The sequence below is a fragment of the Xyrauchen texanus genome, chromosome 14 (assembly GCF_025860055.1).
Source record: "Xyrauchen texanus isolate HMW12.3.18 chromosome 14, RBS_HiC_50CHRs, whole genome shotgun sequence".
Taxonomy (NCBI): domain Eukaryota; kingdom Metazoa; phylum Chordata; class Actinopteri; order Cypriniformes; family Catostomidae; genus Xyrauchen; species Xyrauchen texanus.
In genome coordinates this window covers 4,530,298-4,541,234 of record NC_068289.1, presented here as the reverse complement: position 1 = coordinate 4,541,234, position 10,937 = coordinate 4,530,298, and the positions used below count along the sequence as shown (strand labels likewise).

At 36.5% G+C, this 10,937-nt stretch overlaps 1 protein-coding gene across 1 annotated transcript; it reads right to left on the bottom strand.

Annotated features, from left to right (window-relative positions):
• Nucleotides 1–328: 328 nt before the first annotated feature.
• acmsd (aminocarboxymuconate semialdehyde decarboxylase) lies at nucleotides 329–7,585 on the bottom strand. Its single transcript, XM_052142690.1, has 10 exons — nucleotides 7,444–7,585; nucleotides 6,700–6,744; nucleotides 5,568–5,664; nucleotides 4,220–4,269; nucleotides 3,815–4,051; nucleotides 3,537–3,630; nucleotides 1,994–2,089; nucleotides 1,677–1,849; nucleotides 1,396–1,494; nucleotides 329–1,082 (listed from the first exon to the last, which is right to left on the bottom strand). Exons 1-10 carry the CDS (start codon nucleotides 7,498–7,500, stop codon nucleotides 1,020–1,022), a joined length of 1,011 nt encoding a protein of 336 aa, XP_051998650.1. The 5' UTR covers nucleotides 7,501–7,585; the 3' UTR covers nucleotides 329–1,019.
• Between the last annotated feature and the right edge of the window lie 3,352 nt (nucleotides 7,586–10,937).

The following is a 10,937-nucleotide window of genomic DNA, read 5'->3' as shown; positions in this document are numbered from 1 at the left end:
TTGGAGTGTGGAGCGCTAAACGGTTGGAAAGTAAACAAAAAATAAATAAATAAAAAACACTATCTTATATTCTATTGATCAATCTTGTAACTTTTAAGAAATTAAACTATTCTTGATAAATTCTTGATTGCTTTGGGCCATTTCCTAACAAAACCTGAAGTGCACAAGTGCTGCTGCTGGTGGTTGTAGTTTAAATATATCTACGCTGTAGTTTTAAACAACTTAGTTTTAGGTTTTATCATTCGTTGTATAGCATCAGTAAGAAAAAATACTGTTTATTAACTTGTACAGAAAAAAATACATATGTTTTATTTACATATTGGAGGTAAATAAAACACAAGCTCAGATGATTTATTTATTTCTTAAAACAATCTTTCTTGTTAGTTTATTACAATAAAATACAATTATGATCAAATTGTGGCAGTCCATTCCTGTAAATAAAGATTCATGATCATTTATGATTGACTGGAGCAGTTCGCCATTGTTGCTGCTTCGCTCACAATATAAATTATTATTGTGTGGCGATAATATCAAACATGCTTGAAAATATGCAGCATCTGTAACACCTCAAGACTGGCTCAGATCATGTCTCTGAAGTGCTCACACATTATAATAAACATCTCTGAGCAGGCCGAGCATGGCGAGCACCCACTTGGCTGCGATCTTGGAGTTTTGTAGACCTCAAAAATCCATCTTAAAATTGAAAAGGAAAACTATTAAAGGGAGCTTTGCTGTCTATTGAAAATGTAAATATTGAAACAGGAAATTATCATTTTATTAGGATGGAACAGTAACACAGAAGAGTGATCATAGTATTCTGTAAACAGAATATGTATATATACAGGTTATATATTAGGTTGCCAAAATTCACATTAACTATAAATTAATATTGCATTGAATGAAATAAAATGAATAATTAAGAAAACAAATAAATTAAGGTTTTAAATGAATGACTTTTGAAAGTCATGATTCAGCTCTCTGGTGGCATTATCACTTCTGATGAACATCGATACAATCAGTCACTCAAACTGTTTTCTTGACAGTCCTAAGAATTCCAGAGCATTCCCAGCAAGCAGTTTTTCCTAAATAAAACATTAAAATGAGGAAAGTTGTAAAAAGAGAAGTACTTTTATATTAAAATGCTTTACATGCACATGTTTTTCATTTAATAACAATAAGTACAAAACATTTATAATTTGGCAGTTATGATTATGTTCTTGGCATTTGAGGCCTAGTTTATCAAGATGCCTCACAATATTTGGCATTCATGATTTGTTTCACAATTATCAGTAGGATATTTTTATTTCCAGTTTAAGATTCTAAGGAAGCTGTATATGTATCTTAAATAAAATCCAATGTGTCAATTGTGCACTTAAATAGATATTTATATATTACCTTTAGGGAACTATCAAACTCATCCATGGATTCAATCAATGCTCCTGGCTCCAGTTCCCCAAGTGGAAATGGGTAATCTGTTCCTAGCATAACTTTATCCTACAAGAAACAGTGCATTTTATTAGAAATAAAACAGCACATATTTCAAAAGTACAATGCAGTAACGACTAGTGACTTTTTTCACTTATAGACAAATAATGCATATTATCACACATATACAAATATTTCGTGGGCAATGATATTTGGAATTATTGATGATATATGAGAATTCAAATAACCACCTTTCCTATGACTTCCGTGAGTAACTTCAGTGAGAGTGGGTCATGCACAAGAGAATCTGTGTAGAATGATCCTAAGTATTTGCGTGGGTTGACCTTGTTGTCGGTTGCACATAGATCAGGTCGCACCTTAAACCCGTGCTCAATTCGACCGATGGTGAATGGAAAAGAACCACCTGGAATAAAAGTATGAAATATGATACAACATCCCTCAGGATGTGTAACTAAAAAAAGCCTGTCTTCATAGTTTATGGTCAGCACCACAGATTCTGTTCTAACATTGATCATTTGTGTAATATGAGTTTTTTTTTTTTTTTTACCTCCGTGAGCAAAGCAGACCTTAAGTTTGGGGAATCTTTCAAATACACCTCCAAAAATCATGGAACAAACTGCTGTCGTTGTTTCTGATGGCATGCCTGTCAGAGGAAAAAAAGAGAAATGCTGCCAAACATTTGTAAAACAGACGTAGAGGGATAAATGGTTGTTGTTCCAAATATTTATGATTTTCTTCCTTCTGCAGAATGCAAAATGAGATGTTAGGCAGAATGACAGCCTCAGTCACCATTCACTTTCATTGGATGGAAAAAAATGCAATGAAAGTGAATGTTGACTGAGACTAATATACATTTGAGTTACACTTCCACAGAAGATGAAAAGTCGTACAGGTTTGGAACAACATAAGGGTGAGTAAATGATCACAGAATTTAAATTTTTGGGCAAACTATCACTTGATTTACTGTGGCATACTTGTCTTTTTATTATAACCACTATTTTATAGAGAGGTTTGTAGTCCAACATAAAGTAGGCAGTGTTGTGTATGTTACTTAAAAATAGTAATCCATTACAAATTTCAAATTATTTCTTTCAAATTTGCAATCAGATTACTTTAATAATTACTTCATTGAAAAAGTAATCACATAACTAATTACTTACTTTTAAGTTACTTTCTAAATCACTTTTCCGCTTAACACATTCGTATTTATTTATTTTAATAAATTTATTTCTCCCCTACTTTGAATGCCCAATTCCCAATGTGCAGTAAGTCCTCATGGTGGCGTAGTGACTCTCCTCAATCCGGGTGGTGGAGGATGAATCTCAGTTGCCTCCACGGCTGAGACCGTCAATCCGCACATTTTATCACGTGACTTCTTAAGCACCTTACCGTGAAGACATAGTGCCTGTAGAGGCCCACGCTGTTCTCTGTGGCATTTCTGTGGCGACTCAACACGCGCCACACAGAGAGTGAGATCCACATTATGGTAACCATGAGGAGGTTACCCCATGTGACTCTACCCTCCCTAGCAACCGGGCCAATTTGGTTGCTTAAGAGACCTCGCTGGTGTCATCAGCACACCCAGGATTTGAACTCGTGACTCCAGGGGTGGTAGTCAGCGTCTTCACTCGCAGAGATGCCCAGGACCCCCGCTCAACAAATTCAAAATAATGTCTGTATTTCTTTCTTGTTCATTGTTACACACAAGTCAAACACTCAGCACCTCACATTTCTCCTTCACAATGACTCATTAAGGGGCCATAAATCATGTATTCTGCATAAATAATATATTAGAAGCATGACCCTAAAATGCACTTAAAAGGAACTAAATTAATTGAAAGTCATTAACTTTAATTTGATTACAAGAATTTAAAATATAAGCATTAAACTACTTTTTTTGACTGAAAAGTAATTCGATTACAGTAACTAACTACTGATACAGGTTATATTTGAGTTATATGATTAACCCTCCTTTTGTGTTTAAATTTGGGCAACAACTTAAATGTTCGGGGTCAAAATGAAAGAAAGTTCACACATTAATTCACTCAGTCGTTCTGTGTTTTAAGGTCAAGACATTTAACCAAACCCACCAACTAACCAAGGCAGCCAGTATTTAGCCATTCTCTCATCTGTCTGCATGTCCCATGGATGTACAAATATCGAGCAGTTGAGTTCTTCAGCTGCCTGTAGTGAGAAGCACATGCTGGTTTTAAAATAATCTACACATTGGGTCTAAAATGCTGCTGCTATCGGTTGTCAGAATGCTATTATGTCACGAACATGTATGTACTAGTTTTGAATCAAATTTGGATTCAGATGTGCAAACAAGTGGTATCAGTAGTACATGGTGCACAAAATCTTGTCTTACAGCATAGATGGGGAACAGCTCTGGGGAATTGAGGTCCCACTTGTTTATATGAGAGCCAATTTGCACTCCAGGGAAGCCCAGCTGATTCACACAGCGTATCATCTCTTGTACCGCTAGATCAGGTGCCTGCATGGGCAGAGTGCCTAGCCCTACAAAGCGCTTTGGATATCGCTTCACTGTAGCCGCCAAATCATCATTCAGAATCCCACACAGGTCTAGTGTGTCATGGGGTTTAGCCTTTAGAAATTGAGAAGAATTGCTAGGACTGAGATAATGGACAAGCATCAAAAGTACATTTAAGGAGGCATGTGAGGTGGCAAGTATAGGTTTGTTACGATAAATCTTTGAAACAAAATGTTTATTTGCCTAATTTATTTATTATATTTTTGCTTTACGGCTTCTTACCCAGTAGCTGAACATCACAGGCACAGTGGAAAGGGCCTGTACTGTCACTCCTGAAGAACACGAAAACAAATCACCATAGTAAATCATAATGAACGAAAATGTGATCTGCAGATAAAAGCAGTACGAAGATTAAAAGGGTTAGCTGCACCCAAAAATGACAATTCTGTTCACTCACAAACCACATAACTTTCTTTCTCCTAGAGAACACAAAAAGAGATTTCAAACAGAATGTCAATGATACATTTATTCCTGGTTCGCTTGCCGTTCACACTGGCATTTTTAAAACCGAACCTAACAATACAAAATGCTGGCTGCTGGGCGAAATGCTCTCGTTATAGTTATATATGTATATATGGTGGTATTTTTACAAGCTGAGAACAAACAAAGAGCTAATAAAATGTGTAAATGAGTCAAAACAGTGGCAGGAATTCCTCCGTTGCACACATAAACGAAGATATGCTGCAAGCATGGCGGATGGCGGTTCTAACGGCTGTACCGAACTGTAATGGGCAACATCGCTCCTATGATGAGAAGAACCAGGTATGCTTGAGGTCAGTATTAGGAAAATGACTTCCTGTTTTTGGTCCGTTTAGACGTCTTTGGTCCATGTTGCGTTCATATAACAATCGAACCACACCAGAGTTTGTTTGGAAGCGGACCGAGACCCACTTTTCAGGCGGTCTCGGTCCGCTTGTTTGGTGCGCACCAAGGTTCGCGTGACAGCGTTCACACTTGTTCAAATGAACCGCACTAACAGAGCAATCGCACCAGAGTTAGTTTTAATTGAACCAAATCTGCCAAGTGTGAACACACCCGTAGTCCAATTCACTTGCACTGTAGGGGAAATGGCAGCATCAACATTCTTCAAAATATATCTTCTTGTGTCCCATGGAAGAAAGTAAAGTCAAATGGTCTGCACTTATATAGCACCTTTTTAACCTTAACGGTATCCAAAGCACTGTGACTCATTCACGCATTCACACATGCAAGGTGCTAGCCTGCGATTGGGAGCAACTTGGGGTTCAGTGTCTTGCCCAAGGACACTTCGGCATGTGGGCCAGGGTTGGAACCACCAACCCTGCGATTAGTGGCCGACCCACTTTACCAACTGAGCCACAGCCGCCCTAAATTAAATGGGTTTGGAATAGCATGAGGCTGATTAATTGATGACAGAATTTTCATTTGTGTGTGAACTACCTTTTAAGAGAGCATTTTATCATGTTTTTAGAGATTTACATTATGAAATTGTAAAAGTATAAAAAAATAAATAAAAAAAATCCTCAAAACATGTTCATTGAAAAATAATTCGATTAAAATGCACGTAATGTTTGCATGTCACTGTCTTTACCATGCTTTTCCATATCCCGAATCCGAGCGTCAGCATCCCAGCAGTTCTCCTGGATCACACGGAACACTGTGCCATCCTTCACCATTTTGGCTTCTCCCTATAACATGCAAACACAGCTGTACTGTGTTCTTTTCTGTTTTTTATTTGTCATTTTTCAACATTCTCACATCAATGACGAAAGCTACTATTTCCAGCCACTTGGTGGCAGTCCTGAGAAGGGTCAAATACATACTTTAAATCAGTGCAATGGACTTTAGAATGAGAGGAGGTGCTACTTTTTGTTGCAATCAAGGTTCATGTGCAGTTTAGAACATGTGAATTTACCTTTCAGAATGTTAAACCACAATATCATATGAGAAGTGGAAGTCTTTGTGAATGTGTTTGTATGTACAGTATGTTCAGCAGCAGTATTGATGTTGTGAGCTCAAAGTGATCCAGTTTTAGTCTGATACTCTACTCAAGCAAAATCCATACAGAGCTCTACAGCTGCTCAGACATGGAGCCCAGGGAAGGCCTGCTGTCCTCCTTTTCCACAAACACAAACACACCAGATATCCTGCTGAAATTCTCAAGAATTTGACATTATTAGTAGGTGTTTATATAAACAATCATTCAGTTGTTTTGAATGATTTCTTCTGAAGATCAGAATACACTGAGCAACCGAGTAGACCTGAAACCATCTGAGACATCTGAAACGCACCGCAGAACAATCCAATGACTCTGCAGGTACGACAGATGCTTTAACATCCTCCTTTTCTGAGTGGAGGATCAGATCTTTCTGTGCTGCCCACTCATTCATCATGGGGTTCCTAACACACTCACACAAACACACACTCTCTCTCAGGAAGAGCTCAGATGAGACCATGCCAGCAGGATCTATGGCCAAGCATGCACAACATTTTCCATCCAGCTGGTGTTCTTCCACTAAAACTGCAGATTGAGCTGATTTTCTCCATGAGCAACTGAGAAACAAACGGTAACTTTCTAGAATACGACAGTGTTCTATGATACAAAACAGTGTGTGTTCTAGAAAGAGTTCTCTATAGAACATATACCAAACTTTATTTAAAATATATGTAATAAGGATCGTATCACTAAATATCATGCTGATATTTGCATTAAAAAATCTTACTTTGCAGTGATGGTGGAGTTGAATGAATCCGTCATACCCATACCTCTGTGAAACATACCAGAAAGTTCACACATGTCACATTTGATACAAGTTTTACACTATAGTGAATTATTATTATTATTATTATTATTATAATTTTCAGTTTGCCAATTTTAAGTATGGGAATTACATCTGAGATGTAGTAAAAAGCCAGTCATGATACATGACAAATTGTTGTGTCTATTGTTGTTGTAAACAATGTAATTTTTGCTCAAGAACAGAAGTATGAAAGCTCAAGGGTTGATCCTGTTTATGCAAAATACATATGAAATTATAACACAGATTTGGATGCAGCGAGTTGGTGTGTTAGGACATTATGACATGAGGACTAGTATCTTCCTTAGCTTGCCCATAAACAAGTAATAAAGGTCAGGGTACTGATCAAACCCTTTCATTAATGTTTAACAGATGCATACATTTGGTAAAGCTGAAGCTGTCTTGTTTGAAACAGAAAAACTAGACTGAGACCTTTTTGTTTATTAGTTTGTTTTACCAATGAACATTTTCTGTCAGTTAATTGAGAACATCATAAATCAAGACAAGCACATTTTCTTACTTTGTAAACCCTGCAGACCTAGAGCTGAACCAAAATATATAAATCTAACAGAAGTAATTCAGAGTCCTATTAAAATAAGCAAGTTTTGGCAAGTCAAAGGTTTACTTACATTTCAAAATATTTTCAAATCACTGTAAAGAGCAACCTACCTCTTTCAGATTGGGCCATTCCTTAGGTAAAATATGATTATGAATATCAATTTTCATTCTGGTGAGAATAACAGCTTATCGTATGGAACGTAATATTTGACAGGCTTGCAGACTGAGTGGTTAGTGGGAATGTTTAGCAGTGTGCGAAGTACTCTGAGGAAAACAAACATTCCCTCCCCTGAATCCGGACTGTTCCAATGGACCAATAAAAACCCATAAGAAGAGAGATGCCAGGCAACATTAACTTTAATAACTGATCCAAATGAATGTTATTAATTGTCTGAACAAATGCATGTCTTTGTAGTTTAGATTTGCCTATAGGCCTATATTGCGCACTTTCATAAATGACCAGGCGTTAAAAAATACATTAAGACATACAACAATGATCTAACAAAAATATTTTGTTTTATAAAGAGAGTCTATAGTTTAGAAGAACCACAGCTGTCACAATGCTGTCCATAGTGACTATCCACCCCTTAGTGTTGTTTTTACATTGTGCACAGCAGTGGCCTCTAGCGGTAAGTGGATGTAGTGCGCCAGACGCTCATTTATCTCAAGGGAAGCCTTCTCATTGTCACCGTGCATTCAACTTTCTACTAATTGCTGAATTAATTTATTGCACCAGACGAAATACTAACGGTTAATTTATTATTTTATTTAAAAGCACATGATATCTGTATCATCGCGTTATATTAGCTTTAGTAAACAGGAGCTATATCTCACAATTAAAGGGATAGTTCACCCAAAAATGAAAATACTCTCATCATTTACTCACCCTCATGTCGTCCCAGTGGCATGCACAGACCTCAGTAGAGAATGGGCTGAAAGGTTAAAAAAAGGGCACAGATTTTTTCTTTAATGCATTTATTTATTTTTAAAGAGTAGCACTTACTTATACTTAACAGTGTATTTTTTTATTGTATACAGCCTTCATATTTTGTGTATACTGTATATTGTATATTATTAGGTTTATATTGTATATTGTGTTGTGTAACAAGATGAGTACATCAGATGTTTATTTTAATAAACTGCACCCAAGAGTTGCTTGGAACTGCACCCAAGACTTTCACCCACTGCTGCACTTGTGATGGTTGAGTAACAATAAAGGGATTTGATTTGATAAATATACTACCAATACATTAACATATCAATGTACTAATTGAAAGTACCATATAATTACACTTATTTCATGCTTTCTTTAAATGCACAATGCACATTCCTTAAAACACAAGAGTGATACTAAATTTACATGTGCAGCAGTTGTGGTGCCAGAACCAGTTTTGAAGTCGGGGGCCCCTAAAACAGGCTGGTTGTGACATCATCACAACTACATTAAGTTGTTGTATGCAGAGTGTGTTGTACACCCAATTTATACCAGACCAGCTTCCAAAATGTTAAAATCACAGTGATTTGTTATTTATCTACATAAATATTAGTAAAACACTGTCCCCTTGCACAGTTCCAATGTTGACGCAAACTAAAAAGATTCAAATCTGCTTCGACGGAGAGAGATTATGTGCTTGTCGTTATTTTCGTACCGTTGCTCAAACGTTTTTTTCAACAAAGTGAAATGCTGTCTGTTAAGCCACTAATGATGACACCACTGGAACACTGAATTGGTTCAGCTGCGGGATCTTGTGTATGTGTTCCTCTTTTATATATATTTATTTATATATATATATTCAGTAGTTTGACAGTCTTTTATTGTTTGTGTCTACATTCAACAACATTACATAAGCACAGTATGCCCTGTGTTTATACCATTTTTAAAGCAGCATATTGCGTTCAATATTTTGTGACTTGAAGATGTCAGAGTTAAAGTAATTTCATCATCCCCAAAAAAAGGGTACAAAGCAATATTTTGTACGTTGACTAATGCAGCTAACTTTATGACTGATCTTTGACATCAATCTTGTCTAACTGTGAATAAAAACAAAAAAGAGAAGGTAAAACACTGTTGTTGTTCTTTGCTTGTTAACATTGTGCAATCTGCATATGGTCATTCTACAACTATCACGCATTATAAGTAGTTATAGCTACTTACATAAACATTAATAAACAAGTATATTAGTGTATAACAGAGCATCTCATTATTGTTCTAAATGCTTCTACAAATAACACAGAATGGCAACAAAACTAGCTAGCCAAATCACCCTCATCCACTTGTATTCATTTCTGGCTACTAGCCACAAGTTAGCCACTGTCAGCCAGGGGCCTGTGTAGATCAGTGATTAGATGGACCAATCAGATGTCTACATTTTTAACATTTCTCTGTGCAAAGGGCAAAATGGCACATTTAAATATTTTAATAAAATGTCAGGTGTTAAAACTTCATAGGGTTATAGTCATTTCCAGGAACAAACTGTAATGACTGTTGATGTTTCTGCTTGGGGACTTGCTATTGGCTGCTGTGTTTGCATAATTAATGAGATAGGTCTGTGTAGGTTTTGGGGAACTAACATTTATAAGTAATTGTGGTTATAGTTATATTTTGAGTTCAGCTTAATGTAAAATATGTCATTTTATGTTATGAAAGGGGTTTTTAGTTACCCTGGGTGAGATTAGTGTTGTTTAAACACACTTTTGATCTTGTAAATTATTCAAATGCATGGACTCATAGAGTATTTGAATAGTAATGTAATTTACACACTGTAAGTTCAAATTGAGTCGATTCTATGGTTTTCTAAAATTAAATGCAAGGGTAGATCCATAAAGAGTATTAAATTATTCTTAAAATAGTTCCTTTTATGCACTATCAAGTATATTTACATCTTCAGTTACACCACAGCTCTACTTTCTGCAAAAAGTACAGTTGATCCAATTTAGCAGACTTCAAGTATATCAATTTATAGTCAGCCAGCAATACACTTTAGTATGCTGAAGCACCCAAGAATAAAGTGTGCTTAAGTATATATTTTTTTTCACCAGGTTGGTCTTTGATAATTACATGTTTTTGATCACTTCATTTTTGCCCCCTCAAAGGGCACTGATGTGGGAGGGGATGCAACCCGAAAGCTCGTTCCAAATGAAAGTGAGAAAATGAAGGGGCCCTTCCACAAGATGAAGGGCACATTCATACAGTAATTCTGTGTTCCCTTCAGAGTACCCACTTCAAGGGCTCTACACCTCAGAGTGAGTAGGGCATAGGGAGGATCACTTTTGATTAGAATTCGCCCCTGCTTTAGCACGTGCTATTAGAGGCACATACGCTTAATTTTCTTTAATTAACCCACGATTTACAAAGAAACCTCATCATAACACATTATTACTGTTATTGTGAGATTATTACGAGATTTTAATTTTGGTTGTTTTAACAATTTACTACTTTTTTCTGGATGACCAAAAGGGCACCTTTAGATTTGTGAATTAAAGGGGCAGGGGCTTGTGCCCCCGCTGTCCCCTTTCTGTGCACGTCACAGTGTCATCTCAGATGTGTAAGATTTTCTTTATTCTGCTGAACACAAATAAAGATTTTTAGAATTACTTCTCAGTCC

Coding starts and splice junctions, on each gene's coding strand:
- acmsd (XM_052142690.1), bottom strand. CDS start 7,500: ATGAAAATTGATATTCATAATCATATTTTACCTAAGGAATGGCCCAAT. Junction 6,745..7,443: donor AATGGCCCAATCTGAAAGAG/GTAGGTTGCTCT, acceptor TATGTTTCACAG/AGGTATGGGTATGACGGATT. Junction 2,090..3,536: donor CTGGCTGCCTTGGTTAGTTG/GTGGGTTTGGTT, acceptor TTCCTCTGACAG/GCATGCCATCAGAAACAACG.